Source organism: Orycteropus afer, unplaced genomic scaffold (genome assembly GCF_000298275.1).
Source record: "Orycteropus afer afer isolate SDZICR_OR568_19922 unplaced genomic scaffold, OryAfe1.0 scaffold00001, whole genome shotgun sequence".
Taxonomy (NCBI): Eukaryota; Metazoa; Chordata; class Mammalia; order Tubulidentata; family Orycteropodidae; genus Orycteropus; species Orycteropus afer.
In genome coordinates this window covers 21422226-21441201 of record NW_006921588.1, presented here as the reverse complement: position 1 = coordinate 21441201, position 18976 = coordinate 21422226, and the positions used below count along the sequence as shown (strand labels likewise).

The window sequence follows — 18976 nt, the reverse complement described above, 5'->3', positions numbered from 1 at the left end:
TGGAGGGTCAGAGAAAAAGGGGAAGACCCTGAACAAGATGGATTGACACAGTGGCTGCAACAAATGGTCTCAAGTATAGCGAGGATTGTGAGGATGGCTCATGTATGGGCAATGTTTCGTTCTGTTGTATTTAGGGTTGCTGTGAGTCAGATCTGACTCAGTAGCACCTAACAACAGCAGCAGCAGAGGTGCATCCAGATGTCCCATCTATTCTATCCTCTCTGCAAAGTGAGGCATTTTATTTTCTAAATTTGGTTTTTAAAAAGTTGAACAGTACTATGACATTTGACTACTAACCAGATGGGAATTGATTGAATGGCAGTGAATTAGAGTTTTATGAAGGTTACCAGGGGTGGAAGGGGAAGGAATGATAAGTTACTTACTGGAATAAATCACTAACTAGACATATATTACTTTGGTGAAAAGAAAGGCAATACACAATAAAGAGGAGGTCACCACTTATTGATCAAGGTAAAGGAAGACACTGGGATGAGCACAGAAGTTAAAGGCAACACAGGTAAATAGTATTATGTACACAGCCCTGCAATAACAATCATAACAGTAATCTACTAGTGGACACATAGATAGACACACAAGCTGAGCAGCTGTGGGAGGGTGAATTGGGCTGCACTCACGAATGTATATAAATTGAGCAGAGAATATTTCTACATATGTATTTATATATGTTACAAATATATCCAGGAATAGAGTAGAGCATGTATAGGTGGCAAAAGTATGAAAACTTTTTAGCCATAACCAAACATCTTGAGGCAATAAGCCACTGGGTCTGGGGCCTTAGAACCATGGTCCTGTAGGACATCAACATCAATTGGCATAACACAGTCCACAAAGACAATGTTCTACATTCTACTTTGGTGAACAGTGACTAGGGTCTTGAAAGCTTGAGCAGCTATCTAATGTGCAACTATTGGTCTCTCCCTATCGGGAGAAAAGAAAAGTGAAGAAAATGAAGATGCATGGAAACAATTTGTCCAAAGGACTGATGGACTATGCAAATCTCTGCCTCCATAGCCCTGAGACCAGAAAGAACTAGATGATGCCTGGCTACTATCGCTGACCATTCTGAAACCACAATATGCAGTCCTGGGTATAGTTGGAGAAAAATGTAGAATAAAATTCAAAATAATAAAAAAGACCAGGTTTACTGGTCTGATAGAGACTGGTAGAATCTCCAAGACTATAACCCTTCAGGCCTGGAACCGCATTCATCCCCATGTCTCAACTTTCAGCCAAACAATAGCATATCTATTAGGTGAACAATAACACCAGGGAGGTATACACTCCTTAAAACAGTAAGCCATAGGAGATCAAAAGAGCAGCATTTGCCTGGGGATAAAGCTCAGGAGGGGATAGGAAAGAGGACAAATGGAGATGGCAGCCACAGGGAGGAAGTGGGAACAGTGCTGTTATATTGTGAGGATTGCAATCATTACCATGAAACAGCAAAATGTATATGAATTTTTGAGTGGAAAACCAATTTGTTGTGTAAACTTTCACACAAATCACAATAAAAACCTTACCACCACCAAAAGAGTTGATTTTAAGAAGAGATCTCTTTAATTCTTCTCCATGACTTTCCTGCTCCCCCTCCTCATTCAGCCCTGATGACCAATTACGATATTGGTTAATTTGCTATTTAGGCCACTAAACTTTTGTTCTTCTGTTGCTTTCTTCATGCACATACACAGTTCTGGAGAGAGGATTCATTCATTGGAAAAATATTTCCATTCTTACCATATATATGTTAGGTACTGAAGGATATAGAAGAGAACAAGACAAACGAGGTGCCTGCCATTGTGGAGGATATATCTCACTGTTGGGGCAACTTTCCTGTGTTTTAATGATGTGAATAGTAAAGAATAGTTGAGATTAAATTACAAACATGTAATACTAAGAATTGCATGAAATGCTGACAATGAACATGAACATGCTAACAATATTATTGACTCTTCTGCATCTGTTTTAATTTTTATGTATATGTCTTAATAGGACTTGGGTTTGGAATACTATGTGTTAGGAGAATCCTTTGAGACTTCTGCTCCTTGGGACAGGTAAATGTAATAAAATGCTGGATCTTATCCAAATGTGCTATTGTATAAGTTGTTGAAGTAAGGTAACTGTGTGAACAGGTAAACTTTTAAAACTTTGCAAAGAACCATTGAAACAAGGAAGCCACTTTTATTTAATATCTTTATCAGAATAACACATTTTCCAGCCATTTTTGGTTTGAGGCAAATTTCTCTATGAAGTAAGGAAGGTATTCTTGACACTTAGATTGTGAAGAATCTTACTGAACACTAAATGTCACTATATAGTTTTACTTAGTTTTGATATAAATTCTTAAGTGATTAATATCCATTAAGTATTCTCTAAGAAGTCCTCCAATTATAAAACAAGTTAGTCCTCTTTTATCATATATTATTTAAAGGTTGATGTTTTTATATGTCCACATTTAAACTTATATTTTAACTTGCTTTTAAGTGGTTTCTGAAAGAAATCCAATTTAAGAAATTGTGTACAATTTGTTTTTAAATTTAAGCAAAACTTCTGTACTGGAACACACTACATTCAATGGCTCAAATAAGACAAATGGAAATAAATTTTTCAAGGGCTTCTTTACAAGAAATAAACACACACACACACAGAGCGAGAGATACACGCACATTGGTTAAGGAAGTAAGGATGAGAGCTGGTTGCCTTTGAATCAGTTCTAACTCATGGTGACCGCGAGTGCGCTAGGGTGGAGCTGTGTTCCATGGGGTATTTGGTGGCTGATTTTTCAGAAGTGGATCACCAGTCTTTTCCTTTGAGGTACCTTTGGGAGGACTTGGACCTCCAACCTTTGCTTAACAGCCAAGAGAATTGACCATTTGCACCTCCCAGGTACTCCCAAAATTTACCAGGAAATGTGAAATAGTTTTATTAAAAATAGATTTGTGAGTTTTTAAGTCATTGAATAAGAAAAAAGATTCTTGAGATTGTCAATATACTTTTATTTTCTTTTGTGCCTTACATTGTACTTTTTTGTTAAAAAATTATGAAATATTTTAAATCTACAGAAAAGTGTAAAGCTTATTTTTATAAATTTCCATGAATCCACCTCCTAAATGTTAACATTTTGTCCTCCCAACATCTTTTTTTCTCCCAGAAAACTTTTTACTTTTCTACATTCAGTGTTCATCTACTGTAGATTATAACTTTTGGTGCATAGGTTCTCATATTCCATGCATTGTTAGTTTTTAACCCAATTTATAGTATCAATCTGATAGTCATAATTTTTTATTCTAAATTTCAGCAAGGGAAATAAATCATGTAAGTAAAAGAATGAGCAAGTCCTTGACATCTGACATTTTTGAGCAGCAGAAGTAGTTTGGCAGCTTTCGCAGTTGTCTCAGACTATTTTAATCTTTAACACATACCTCTCTTTACAGAAGAAAGCCGTAAGTATAGTGTTACCTTTTCTTCAGTATTAAGCATTTCCTCATCATACAGTTACTGCTAACAAATTATTGCCATCTTCTCTTCTTATTCTTCCAACCATGAAAGCTAATTATATACTATCCATTTTTCTTCTTCCTTTCTTTGTATATCCTTATATATTTATTTAATTGACTCACTGATAATTTATGTTTTATGCAGGGTTATACATTTTCATTTAAAACTATTTCTTCAGCTGAAGTTTATTTTAATAAATACCATTACTGTGATGTAGTTATATTCCTGGCATAACATTTAGTCATTACCCATTTAGCAACTTGATTTTCATTCACATCTCTAACTGAGTAAAGACACTGTTTTGCAGTAACCCTAAAGATCAGGATCTTCACCCCTAACACATAAGTTCATTGGTCTTTTCATGTAAAAACCTGTAATGGGGCTGTTGATCTTATAGCATGTGTATTCCTCATTGGCCCTAGCACAGTGATTGCACCTAATTGGTACTCAGTAAATATTCTGCATAGAATCCTATGAATGAACAGTGGAGTGGTGTAAGAATGCAGCCTATTAAAAAATAGCTGCCTAAGAGGTCAGAGTTAGAGATTTTGGAGACACCAGCATTAAGCTTGTAATGAAAACCAAGGGGGTAGATAAAAACACTTACGGATATAGGGCATGAAAGGGAGGGAAAAAAAGAGGGCCTAAAGAAGAAGTCTAAACTAAGAAAAAAAAAAATACTGCCATGGAGTCGATCCCAACTAATAGCGACCCCTCTTTAGGTTTCCAAGGTGGTATTGCTACAGAAGTAGATTGCCTAATCTTCTTTCCAAGGAGTGGCTGGTGGGTTTGAACCGCCAGCCTTCTGGTTAGCAATCAAGAATGCCTTAGGCACTACACCACCAGAGATTCCAAGGAAGAAGTCCAGGGATATCCAACTTTTAAGGCATAGTCATACAAACAAGAGTGGGCAAAGGAGATTGAGGAATAATAATTGGAGGCTTTGGAAGAATATTAAAAATATTGATGTGAGAGAAGGCCTGGGAGTTTTTTCTAAGAGGAGATGGTCAACAGTGTTAAATTTGCTGATAGGTCAAGAAAGAATGAAAAAGTATCTCTTCCTCATTATTCAGCTACTGGCTAGGGTTTTGAAAATAGGCTATTGAACATTTGATATAACATAATTATTCATTGGATTATTATTTTTAATTAAGGAAAACACCTTACACATAAAGATTGGTATTCGTGTAACCCAGAATTGAATATTTATTGACATGTTCTTTAGAACTTTTTTTTAAACTCTGAAGCCTTGTAATAATTTATTTTGAAATTGGGTTTTCCTAAGGATAAAAAACTGCCTTCAGGAGACTTGAGTTTATTTTTCTGACTTTTGTCTTTCCTATAGCAAACAAAAAAAGGATTTTGCTCCCTTGAAGTTATGAGTGGAAGGCTCAACTTTGAACAAGATCCTTCAATTTTTAGGATAACTATGAAAGTTTTAGTTAAGAGAATTCTGACTTGACGGATTCCAGATAAACTGTCTGTTGTTATTTGTATAATTCATTTGAAAGCTTAATAATGTATTCAATTATCTTTTCTAGGGTTGTAGATCTCTGTAGAAATGTAAAAGAAAGAATAACAAGGGAATGCAAAGAGAAAGGTGTTCAGTTTGCTCCTCTTTCTACATGCAGGTAAGTGTTTTACCATTCTTTTACTCCTCTTTGGTCTGAAAAACCATTTTTAATCCGTAGTATTGTTGTTAGGTGCCATCAAGTCGATTCCGACGCATATGTACAACAGAACAAAACACTGCCCAATCCTGCACCATCCTCACAGTCATTGCTTTGCTTCAGCCCATTGGTGCAGCCACTGTGTCAGTCCATCTCATTGGTGGTCTTCCTCTTTATTGCTGACCATCCACTTTACCAAGCATGATAACCTTCTTCAGAGACTGGTCCCTCCTGCCTACATGACTAAAGTAAGCAAGGCAAGGTATTGTCATCCTCGCTTCTAAGGAGTGTTTTGGCTGTACTTTATCCGAGACAGATTTGTTTGTTCTTCTGGCAGTCCATGGTATATTTAATATTCATTATCAATGCCATAATTCATATGCATCAGATCTTCTTCACTCTTCCTTACTCACATGTGTGTGAGGCTTTTGAAAATATCATGGCTTGAGTTGGGCACACCTTAGTCTTCAAAGTGACATCTTTCTCTTTAACATCGTGAAAAGGTCCCTTGCAGCAGATTTGCCCAATGCAATACAACATCTGATTTCTTGACTGCTATTTCCATGGGTGTTGATTGTGGATACAAGTAAAATGAAATCTCTGACAATTTCAATATTTTCTCCTTTTGTCATGATGTTGCTTATTGGTCCAGTTGTCCTTTTTGTTTTCCTTATGTTTTCATATTACATATTTCAGATGTAATTCATACTGAACACTTGGTTCTTCATCAGGAAGCAGTTCAAGTCTTCTTCACTTTCAACAAGTGAGGTTGTGTCATCTGCATGTTACAGGTTGTTAATGAGTCTTCCTTCAAGCATGATGCCTCATTATTCTTCATATAGTCCAGCTCCTCAAATTATTTATTTAACATACAGATTGAATAAGTATGGTGAAAGGATATGGCCCTGATGCACACCTTTCCTGATTTAAACCCTTGTTCTATTTGAGTGACTGCCTTTCAGTTTATGTGTAGGTTCCTCGCGGGCACAATTAAGTGTTCTGAAATTTGAGATTTATTTTACGTTTTTCTTGCATTTTATCCAGGACCTTCTATTGTGTCCTGGGTCAGAACACTCAGTAGTAGTAGCCAGACACCATCTAATTCTTCTTGTCTCAAGTTTGAAGAGGCTATGTTTCATGGGGGCTGTTAGTTAGATGCATTAGTTTCTTCTTAAGCCTTTGATGTCCTTCATTCACTTTTGCTGCATATGAATATTGACCAATAGTTGTGTCTTAGATGGCTGCTTGTAAGCTTTTAAGATCCCAGACACTACTACCAAACTAAGATGTATAGAGCATTAGTTTTTGAACTTTATTACACTAATTGACTCAGTTGTTCCCTGAGACTATGGTCCCAAGCCTTTTAACCCAGTAAGGTAATCCTCTGCATTGTTTGGATATGTCTAGGACACCTCCATAACTGTGCCCTTGTGTGGCTTAAATATGTGGATATACATGCAACACATACAAGGGATGGATACCTTTTAGAGGTTGTTAAATTATGCCACTGAGGGGTAAGAAAGTAAAATTCTAGCATGACATGTGAGGAGAACATTTTTCTGGTACGTTAACTGTTCATTTCAATTCAGAAGGGTCTCCTTGAAATAGTCTTTTCTGCTTTTTGTGGGAGGGACTGTCAGGGTTTGAAGAGCATTATAGAAAGTACCAAGTCAACTCTGTATATTAACATATTTTAAAACAAATACGTTTGGGGTAGAATCAGAAAACATAAAGACTGAAAAAATGGACATTTGAGATACCTGGAAGCAGGGAAAACGGGGACCTTACCTTGTTCTGTATAATAAAAGGCTTATAATTTGGTAAACTTCGGTGATTGACCTTGGAGAGAGCCTTTCCAACGGAAGATATAATAATACACTTTTTTTTGTTAGTTTATTTTTAATTTGGGGTGTGTTTAAAAGTGAACCTTTTATTTTGAAGTCTTTAAAATCCAAGAAAAAAATTTGGTTATTTAAATTATCAACCAAAATTGATACTTGATTTTTCTCTTGAAAGTCCATTCTGTCAGGCCATGTATTACAATACAAAAAACAAATCAAGCCTAATAATCCCAAAGTTACTTGTTACCAGTAAAGTTTGAAACATTTTAGATAAAAGAAACTATTCTCAGTAGTTGAGAAATTTTTATTCCTTTGTTTTGTCAAGTAGCAATTTAACAGATTTTCACCATCCCCCTTCCCCTCTTCTGCCTCAGCTCCCTAGTCAGCATCTCCCAAGAACCTCCTTTCCTCCAGTTATGAAAACTTCATTATGATAATCACTGTGAAAATGATTGGGAAGTACAATATTTTGCATTACAGCATACTCCGTAATAACACTAAAATCTTGGCTCTTCAAAAGATGCTCATAAGACCTAAGAATCTTCATTTCGTATTATAGGTAGATAGTATATTTAAACAAATTGACCACGTGCCTTATTTATTAAGTAGCTTTTTTTTTAAATGAATGATTTTCTAATAAGAGATATGGTTAGCCTCTGTGATGATCTTGTAAAAACAAAAGTTAAAAATGTGCAGTCTCATCTTTTAAATGGCTTTGATAAATAGAAGTGTCAAATATAATTTTTACAGCTCACACTTGGTTAAAGTAACATTTTTCTGGAGTTTGATTTCAGTTTAGTTGGATTTGAGCTGCTTATTAGGAGACAAGGAGATCATTCTGTGTTGAATGTAACTATTGAATGTACAAGATGTATTTTTTAAAACCAAGTTTTAAAAAGCTATTTCAAAACTGATTTAAAATCAACATAGCTCTAATTGAAATCAAAGATCCCAAGGATATTAATTCAGCTGTTTGCTGTATTTATTGAATTCATTTATTTCATTTGTGTCCATTAAAAGGTGCTCTGTGGGAGAAAGATGAGGCAGTCTGCTTCCGTAAAGATTTACAGCCTTGGAAAACCTATGGGACAGTTTGACTCTGTTCTGAAGGGTCACTATGAGTTGGAACCAACTCAATGGCAGGGGGTTTGGTTTTGGAGGTCCTATATACTAGGAGCTCTGGTAGCGTAGTGACTAAAGCACTTGACTGCTAACCAGAAGGCTGGCGGTTCAAACCCACCAGCCACTCCTTGGAAGGAAGGTTGGGCAATGCTACTTCCGTAGTGATACTGCCTTGGAAACCCAAGGAGGGGTCACTATGAGTCGGGGCCAACTCGATGGCACATAACAACAACAACAACATATACTGGGATAGGAGCTCTAGTAGCAAAGTGCCTAAGGCACTTGACTGCTAACCAGAAAGCTGGCAGTTCAAACCCACCAGCCACGCCTCGGAAGGAAGATGGGGCAATCTACTTCCGTAGTGATACTGCCTCGGAAACCCAAGGAGGGGTCGCTATGAGTCGGGGCAATTCGATGGCACATAACAACAACAACAATATACTGGGATAGAAATTCTAACTCTAAATTTCCTGAAGAGGTTACATGGGAAGGATTTCCTACTCAGTGAGTGTAACACAAGTAAAGTACTCCAAAAACTGTAGAGCACAAAACATTTTCAGAAATTAGAATACAGTGTTGTGATTTTGCCACCCTCACTGTCACTTGTCTAGATGATCTTAGAAGAAGTTAGTGTTTAAGTATCTTAAGTGATGGAATTGATCTATTTACAGATGCTATATATGAGTCACTTTCTTTAATGGACACAAATTAAAGCTTTTCACAGGTGTTTTTCATTGTTTGAACTTTGTCTTTGTAACACTGATTCAGTCAGTCACATAAAGCTTTGTTGTGAATTTAGTAACCTGCTTATGTACTGAAAATGGAACTGTATAATATAGTTCGCTAATAATATAGGTGCTGGATTTGTTGGAGGGTGACAGTGTCCAATGAGGATTTAGTTACACTTTCTGTTTATTGATATTAATGATTCTCTTGTGAATCAATTAATTTATTCATCTTTCAAATTTCCTTTGAATTTGATTCTTCCTAAAGGTACTACCCTCATAGTTAAGTAGCTCTCCAGTTTTTCTTAAACTTTGTAAATCTGGTATTTAAAATGTAAACATCTAAAGGATCTTTTTTATGAGTGTGAATTAACACTAGAAGAAAAGCACAGCTGGTAGATTAACAGTAGCATTGTTAAATAGTTCATTTCTTCTCTTCTGAAACACCTAACATTTGGCCTAAAAGGCTGTTAAAATTTTAGAATACATTCTGTTTGTACTGTGTTGTAAAAAGAGTATTTCCTCTATATTTGCTCCTTCTGTTAAATTAAATTCTTTGTGGGAACTTCAGTAAATTGGATTTGGAGATTTCACTGTGATTACTTTAGCTCTCTTTTAAATGCCTCACCTAATTGAATTCTTAAAGCTTAGATATATGTCGTATATATATGATTTAATAATCTAACATTTTGTATATACATATACAACATGCACACATATGGGGTCTAGGGTGTATAACCTTTGGAGACACAATTTTAAGTCCAGGTCACTGTATTTGATCAGAGCATTCAATTTGTTCCAAAATCTATACCAATTAACTGATGTGAATTCAATGGAGATGCTATATTTCACCCAGTCTGACCATTTTTGATATTTGGACATTTCTCCTTTTTCTGAGTTTTAAGTTCACTTTCTTTATTTCTGGTACCTTTGAAGGAGGAAGACTTATAGGACTGATCACCTTTTTTCATCTAGTTTGTTTGAGGTTGTTTTTAATTGAAGTATATGCTTATTACTATTTTTTAATTCCCTCAGAGGGAGATGGGGCTTTCTTTAATTCAGGCCACTTGGAGAGACATTTACATAGTTATAAAAACTTCTCCTTTTTTTTTTTTTTTTAACTTTTTGGGTAATAATTCAGGCTTTTAAAAGGTTACAAAAATAGTACAAAGAGTTCCTATATATTCTTCACCCAGGCTTTCCCAAATGTTAACAGCTTATATACCTGTGGTATGGTTATCAAAACCAAAAAACTAACACTGTTACAGTATTATTAACTCTTCTGCAATAGTTAGAATTTAAATTTACCCTTTGCCTCACTAATGTCCTTTTCCTAGTTCAGGGTCTGATTCTGGATCACATAATGTGGTGGTTCTGACTCCTTAATCTTCTCCAATCTGGGACAGTTCCTTAGATTTTTCTTTTTAACTTTCATGATCTTAACAATTTTTAAGAATACTGGACAGTTATTTTGTCAGATGTTCCTCAGCTTGAGTTTGTTAGATGTTTCCTTGTGATTGAATTCAGGTTATACGTTTTGGCAGGAGTATCATGGAAGTGATTTGTGTTCTTGGTGCATCCTATCAGGAGACACATGCTGTTGATTTGATGTGTCTAATTACTAGTAGTATTAAATTTGATTAATGATTAAGGTGATGCCTACCAGGTTTCTCCACTTCAAAGTTATTTGATTTTTTTCCTCCATTATACTTCTTGTTGTCGTTATGTGCTGTTGAGTCAAACCTGACTCATAGCGACCACTCCTTGGGTTTCCAAAGCAGTATCTCTATGGAAGTAGATTGCCCAACCTTCCTTTTGAGGAGTGGCTAGTGGCTTTGCACCACCAGCCTTCTGGTTAGCAGTCAAGTGCCTTAAGCACTACGCTACCACAGGTCCTTCCCATTATACTTGGTAAGTTTCTTGTGGGGAGATACTTGAGACTGTGAAAATACCTTTTTTCTGTCATGCTGTCTCTCAAATATCAACTTTCTCTTGATGATTCTTACTTTCAACAGTTATAATTGTGGCATTTACAAATGGTTATTTTGTATTTTCATCATTCTTTCTTCATTTATTAATTGAAATCCTACTATACAAGTACCCTCCCATCTCCCCATTTACCTATTTGTTTATTTGTTTTTATTTGTATCAGTGTGAACTCACAGCATTTTATTCTCTGGGTTATATCCATTATTCTCATTAGTTTCTTTGTTACTCAAAATGCTCCAGATTTGGCCACTGCAAACTCCTGGTTTCTGTGTCCGTTCCCCATAGGAAGGTAGTTTTTGAAAAGGAAGAGAGAGAAGGTGCCCATACTTAGGAAAAGTCAGTAATGCAGGCAGTATGAATGGTGTATAAAAAGACATGAGATGTGGGGAGAGGGAGTAACAGATCACTCTTTGCCACATAGAGACTATGTGCTGCAGAGTTTGTGCTAAGTGAGGCTCTGTCTTCACATGCTAGCACAGGCGGTTTTTTTGGTTTGTTTGTTTTTTTAACCATTGCTCCTTTATCTTGGTTTCTTTCTGAAATTCTTTCATTTTTCTTACTCCTGACATCAGAATTAGGCTATTACTATTTCATCCTTCCCTACTCTGTGTTCTCCATCTCCTGTGTACCCATCTACTTCCTTTATTGTTGGATGCCTGGCTTTTTTACTCTCCTTCCATTATCTCTTGGCTGATCTATCTTATAGCTTGATAATATGGCACTTTTCTTAACCTAGAACCAACATCTTAACATTTTCTGTCAGATACATTACCTTACATTTGTACCTTACATTACCTTAGCATTATCCTTCTGTTTAGTCTATAGTCTAGGCTTGTTTATTGTTGTTGTTTTACTTGTGTTTTGGGTGAAAAGTTACAGAGCACTTGGTTTTCATTCAACAATACATACACATTTTGTTGTGACATTGATTGCAGTTCCCTACAAAGTAACAGCACTCCTCCTATTTCTTCTCTATATTTTCAATTTCCCTTTGTTATTCTTTCTTATTCCTTCCTTCCCTCTGAACATTATCTCTGGGCAAATGCTGCCCTTTTGATCTCATATGGTTGATTGTTCTAATGAGTGCAATCACTGATACTTGCCTGGTGTTATTGTTCCCCTTCTAGGCCTGTCTCTTTTTGGGCTGTAAGTTGAGCCATGAGAGTAAATTCAGTTCCAGACATGAAGAGTGTCTGAGGGCCATAGTCTTAGGGGTCCCACCAGTCTCTATCAGACCAGGAAGCCTGGTCTTTTTATTATTATTTTAAGTTTTGTTCTACATTTTTCTCTCACTCTACCCAAGACCTCCTATTGTGATGATCCCTTTCAGAGAGGTCAGCAGTGGTAGCTGGGCACCATCTAGTTCTGGTTTCAGGGACATGAAGGCTGGAGTTCATGTGGTCCATTAGTCCTTTGGACTGATTGTTTCTTGTGTTTTTTTTTTTTTCACTCTTCTTTGGTCCAGATGGGCAAAGACCAATAGTTGTGTCTTTGATGACCACTCATAAGTTTTTAAGACCCTAGTTGCTGCTCCCCAAAGTAGGATGTAGAACATTGTCTTTGCGGACTCTGTTTGCCCGTTGACCTTAGTGTCCCCTGGGTCTGTGGTCCTGAGCTCCCAGGTCCAGTGATTCATTCCCTCAGGGTATTTGGCTGTGGCTAAGAAGTTTTTATAACTTTGCCTCCTGTATGCTCTGCTATATTCATGGATATATATGCAGCACATATAAATACATATGTGGAAATACCCTCTGTCAAAGCTGTGTATATTCATGACTGTAGACTTGTTTTTAAACTGCATAAAGCTGTTATGTTGTCTGTCTTTATATTGTCCTTTTGAGGGTGTCCAGCACATTATCAGATGGCTTATTAAACAGAACCCAGAATTATCAGCATTCTTGAATTCATTTATTCATCATACATCCTGAGGCTTCATCTTGTTTTATCTTCTAGTGCATTTAAATTACCTGTGTAGAAAAAAATGTTACTGAGATGGTAGTCCCCAGATTACAAATGAGTTCCATTCCTAAATCTGCCTTTAGGTCGAATTTGTATGTCGAGTTAGGTATGGTTCATTTCTAATGTCAGTTAATCCAGTTTTTTTTAGTATATACTATATAGTGTACATTTCTGTGCCTAAAAGCATTAAAGAAACACTTCTAAATACACTAAAACATCTTTAACCTAATACAGTAATAATTACAATATTTTGATGTGTGTTGCAAAGTAGCACCCATTTATTATTATGAACTGTTGTACATTCCTTGAATTTTTAATATAATAGGCTTTATAGAGGTTGGCTCATGACTGTGGGTTATATGTAAGTCAGATATTTGTAACTTGGAGGACTGCCTGTATTTCATAGTCATTTATTTTCTTACTTATAGGGACTGAAGAGACTCTATTTTGGCCTCCAACTTTAGTGATTTACTTTTTTCTGCCCAGAACATTTTACGTCTTTTGAGCCAGGAGAATCCAAACAAATGACAAGTTCATAGAATTGTTGCCAGAGCACTTAATATACTTTGAAAAGATTGTAATTGCTCACATTTTATCAATACACATTTTTAAAATAATGAAAATTGATCTTGTCAGTTGATCTTGTCAAGTGTTTGCATGTTCATATGTATTCCATGTATTTCATGGCCATGTTCCTCAGCAGTGATGGGGCCAATAACTAGAACCAAGTTTTTTGTTTCTAGTCTAATATTGCCTCCCTCAGGAAGCCAGTAGCTATTGATGTTGTCAGAGGAGGATTGTGCTCCACAGGGAGTTTTCACTGGCTGATTTATGGGAAGTAGATCACCAGGCCTTTCTCCCAAGGTACCTCTGGGTAGATGCAAACCTCCAACCGTTTCATTATCAGCCAACCTAACTAAAGTACCACCCAGGGACTCCCCCCCCCCCAGGAGATAGACATTTTGTGTCATGTCTGTTTACTGTAGCAATACAAAAATTAGTTGACTTCTGCACATATGGACCTATCACTTTTGTTTGACTGGAAAACATGCTTTTGAAATATAATGAAGTTGAACTGTTTGCATATGAATGTGCCTCATATGCTATCTCATGCCAGTTACATGAAGAACTAATTGTATAAAAAATTAATTGAAAAGGGGAAAGATTAAAAAAAAAAAAGTTACAGCATTATTAACACTCACTCACTCACTGCTGTCAAGTCAGAGCCGACTCATAGCGACCCTTCCTTGGGTTTCTGAGGTGGTATCACTACGGAAGCAGATTGCCCAACCTTCCTTCTGAGGAGTGGCTGGTGGGTTTGAACTGCCAACCTTCTGGTTAGCAGTCAAATGCCTTAGGCATTATGCTGCCAGAGCTCCTTACAGCATTATTATGTGGTATATATACTATAGCTAATGGAGCAAAGTTATGATTAACTTCTTAGTCACAGCCAAACACCCTGAGGGAGTGAGTCACTGGGTTCACCAGCTTGGGACTGTGGTCGAGGGGAATATCAAGCTCAATTGCCTTAACATACTATACAGAAACATTGTTCTGTATTCTACTTAAGAGAGTGGCAATGGGGGTCTTAAAAACTAGCAAGCAGCCATCTGAGATGCAACAATTAGTCTCTCCTTGTCTGGAGCAAAGAAGAATGAAGAAAACCAAAGACATATGGAAACAGTTAGTCCAAGGGACTAGTGAACCATGCAGATCTCAACCTACATGACCCTGAGACCAGAAGAACTAGACGGTTCCCAGCTACCACTGTCAGCCACTCAGAAAGGGAACAAATAGGAGATCTTGGATAAAGTGGGACAAGAATATGGAGCAAAACTCAAAACTATAAAAAAAAAAACAAACAGGCTTACTGGTGTGACAGAGACTGGTGAAACCCTGAGACCAAGACCCCTAGGGACCCTTTGGGCCTGGAATTGAACTTACTCCTGTAGCTTCCAGCCAGACACTAGACAGGTGTATAATGAACATTTACACAAGGTAGGTACACTGCTTAGAACAATCAACCATGGAAGATCAGAAGGGCAGTATTTGCACAGGGAGATAGCGCATAGGGCAGGAATGCATGGAAAAGGACACAGGGAAAGGGTAATCAAAGGGAGGAAGTGGGAAAAGAGCTCTGTTGCATCATGATGATTGCAGTCAATGTCATGAAACAAAATGTGTATGAACTGTTGTATGGAAAATGAAATTGCTTCGTAAACTTTCACCCAAATCACAATTATAAAGAAAATAGGGAAAAAAAACTTACAGCATGACTTTTATTGAGATATGATTTTTTTCTTTCAGTTTTACTGCCATATTTTTGTTAAAGTGTACACCTTTTACCATTTAGTTGTAATGTTATTTTGATTAGTTTAAAACATATAATACAGTACATTTATCTCATTATATAATAAGTGCATTTTCACACATGCTGCTAATAGATCCCGTTACTTCTAGATAACTTTGATATGGTTGGGGGAGATGGCAGTGTTGCTGATAAAATATGTAATTTTTTTTTTTTTTAATTTCCCAGTTGACATGGGATTAAGCAGTTAAGAGAATGATTGAATATATACCTGTAATTGACTAAACTTTCCGTAAATGAATAAAATCTTTTTGTTTCCCACTGCATCCTCAATTTATTTGTTTTGGCCACAGTTCTTTAAGAGAAATGTCTAATCTTCATTCCTTTATTAGAGAGGGAGGCTGGATAGGGAATGAGATTATCATTTAAGCAAATCATTCAAATGATTTTACCTTTTAAGTTTCTAGATGTTAAATCTGATTTTACTTAAGTTAAAGCCCTTTTGGGGATTTTGTCTGTTTCTTTTGTAGGGTGACACAGACTTATGATGCAGGTGCATGTATCTACTTCTATTTTGCCTTTAACTACAGGGGAATTAGTGACCCACTGGCTGTGTTTGAACAAACTGAGGTAATTATGCATACATGTGTATAGCTCTTATATTCTTTTATAAATTGAAATAAACTTGTAATATTGATGTACGAATGTTAGTTGGACTTTCTCTGACTATACATGGTTTTCCTGGCTGCCAGCCCATAGAAATGAGAAGTGTACTGTTGTACTGGCTTGCATAGTGGATTATGTATTAAAATTAACATCCTCTACACCTGTATACAGTGATTCTTTGATTGTTAACTTACATCAGCATAATAGCTGATTAAATAACAACGGAGTATACAGATCATTGCTATCACTTTGGCAGACCAACCATTTCCAGGCGGTGGCTGTGGTTGAGGTCATCAGCTCTAATGTCTGATCTATGTTGCTGTAATATCATCATTCTAGGCTTGTAATTTTTTTTGTTTGCTAAAGCTCCATATAGCCCATTGAGGTCCATTTGCTAGTAATCTCTACTAATTTTCCTAAATGGTCTTGAGCTGCTTTTACAAAGCCATCTATTGATGGCCAGTGTTTCTCATTACAAGTATGCCTAGAGTTGAAATGGACTAGATTCTGAAGGAGCCAGAGCTGCCCCATAGGGACTGAAGTTTGTTCAAACCTCGGGTCCTCATGTTTTCCGCTCCACTGAATGCCTGCCAAAGATAGTTCTGTGAGATGGTTTTCAGTGGCATGCTTTAGACCTAAAGTATTCACAGAATTTGGCCCCTTTCTGTCCTCCCCCACCATTTTATAGCTTTTTCTGAGGTATTATTGAAATACAGTTAACTTCACGTATTTAAAGTGTACAATTTGATGAGTTTTGATGTATTTGTATAAGTGTGAAACCATCACACCAATCAAAAATAGTGAACATACTCATTATTTCCAAAAGTTTGAGTATTTTCCTGCCACCTTAGCCTTGCAGTGTTTTGGTGCTGCACTCTGGCTAACCAAAAGCCACTTTCCTTCAGTACCACAAGAGTAAAGTTACTCCCTTTCTCAATCCAAATAGCCATTCTTTAAGTGCTGCTGACCTCAAGAAAGTGTTGCTATGATGATTTAAAATAATTTGTTATAAAACATAATCTCTTAGAGCAGAGACTAGCTTATTTATGATTCATTTGAAAACCCTATATCCTAAGTGATAAGCATTGTTATAGGTTACTTTGCAGTGAGATGTGATCTTTCTGTCCCACCTGAACTCTCTCCTCCCCTGGCCTAAACTCCTGATGGCTTTTACACACCTGAGTAATTCTGTGTGGTTCAGGGCACTTAAATAGTCTACCTCATGGCTATCATGTATAGAACTGGCATGTAATTATCCCAAGGCATTGGCCCATAATGATCTTGGGTGAGTAACCTATCTAAGTTTCATTTTCCTTATCTGTGAAATGGGAGTGGTTGTAGCTATTTCATAAAGCTCTAGTGAAGATAAATGAGATACACTAGGCAAATTGTTTGGCATGCTTCTGGTCATACATTAAGCAGTCAGTAAATGTTAGTCACTAATACTTGTTGGTATAGTGAGAAGTTTACTCCACATTCACAGAACTTTTGTTTTTATAATTTAGTGCTGCTGGTGATCTGATGCACATAATCATTTTGCTGCTTTTTTTTTTCCTTGAAATTTGAAAGTGGTCTTTGTATATACATTTTAACTATTCACTAGAAAAAAACTTTAAAAATTAGGCAGTGTATTTTAATTGCTTTTTAAACACAGTTAACCTAAGAGACGAAAAATAAGCTTCTAGTTTATTATTTAACCAAGGAAGTCCATGCTTCCTTTGGTTTTAACTCTTTTACTCGAGAGTGAAAATCCAGCAATTGTTCATTGTGTTGTTTCCAAATACAGGCAGCTGCTAGAGAAGAAATCCTCGCTAATGGAGGGAGTTTGTCACATCACCATGGAGGTATTCTTTTTTGGGAGTAGAATTTCTAATATTCCTTCTGTTAAAAATACTTGGTCCAGTGTATTCATAATATGAGTGATTTGAGCGTATTTGAGATTTCTGAAAAACTTTTCTGTCTTAGAACAATAATTGCTAAGGTACTCTAGGTTGGTATAGTAACCGATAGAAGCTTGATTTGACAAGCTTGCCTAGACACAGAGCCTAGCTAGCCTTCTAAGTTGTAACAGATCTCAAGTTACCAGAGACTAGCCCAGCTTGCCTGGGAGGTGTTTGACCATTACAGTAAAAGTTCTTAAAAGAAAAAAAAACCCTACATAAATGTTTTTCAGCCTCTGTTTGACTGCTAACCAGAAGACTGGCGGTTCAAATCCACCATCCACTCTTTGGAAGGAAGGTAGGGCACTCTACTTCCGGAGTGATACCACCTCGGAAACCCAAGAAGGGGTCACTGTGAGTCAGATCTGACTCGAGGGTAATGAGTTAGGTTTTTTTTTTTTTTTTGTTAGAATGAAGGAGCTCTGGTGGCGTAACACCTAAGGCATTTGACTGCTAATCAGAAGGTTGGCAGTTCAAACTCACCAGCCACTCCGTAGAAGGAAGATTGGGCAATCTACTTCCATGAAGATTTACTGCCTGGGAAACCCAAATGGGGTCTCTGTGAGTCAGAATCAACTCAGTAGCAGTGAGTTTGGTTTTTTATTTTAAGTAGAATGTACCTGGATATCAGTGTTACCTTCTATTGGAGAGTGGTTTGCTCTGCCCACCCAAAACTCAGCAAACTAATCAAGACAGGACATGAAAAAAATCTTTTTTCAAGATTTTAATGTTGTTTCATTATTAATTGGTGATCATTGTGGTAAGTGTCAAGTTTTACCAGAGAATTTATTGCTTCACCAATTAAAATTGTTAAGATCTATCTATGTGTGTTTACTAGCAGGTTTACAGAAGTAAGGTAATCTTTCTTAAAGTTAAGTAGTGGCTGTTGTCTCATTAAAATTGTAATCCTTGAGGTTATCCACCTGTTTTCTGCCACAAAACTTTATACTTAATGTACCTTTCTTAATATAATTTGATACTTAGAAAAATAGAAATACATAGATTTTAAAATGCCTTTTTTCTAGAGAGGAGTATGAGGATAAGGACCATGTTTAAAAATTCACCTTCTGCCCTCACCCTAAACACTCCATATCCCTCTTTTCCTGCTTTATTTTTCTTCATGTTGTTGTTGTTGTTATGTGCTGTCGAGTCAGCCCTGACTCATAGCGACCCCTCCTTGGGTTTCCGAGGCAGTATCACTACGGAAGTAGGATTGCCCAACCTTCCTTCCGAGGAGTGG

General features: G+C 36.7%; 1 protein-coding gene across 1 annotated transcript in view; it reads left to right on the top strand.

Annotated features, from left to right (window-relative positions):
* The window catches only part of AGPS (alkylglycerone phosphate synthase), a 219465-nt gene that overhangs the window by 173476 nt on the left and 27013 nt on the right, over positions 1-18976 (top strand). Inside the window, exons 16-19 of the mRNA XM_007938213.2 lie at positions 2011-2072; positions 5058-5147; positions 15661-15760; positions 17583-17640. Of these exons, the coding sequence (XP_007936404.1) occupies positions 2011-2072; positions 5058-5147; positions 15661-15760; positions 17583-17640 (310 nt within the window). The remainder of the gene's footprint in view (positions 1-2010; positions 2073-5057; positions 5148-15660; positions 15761-17582; positions 17641-18976) is intronic.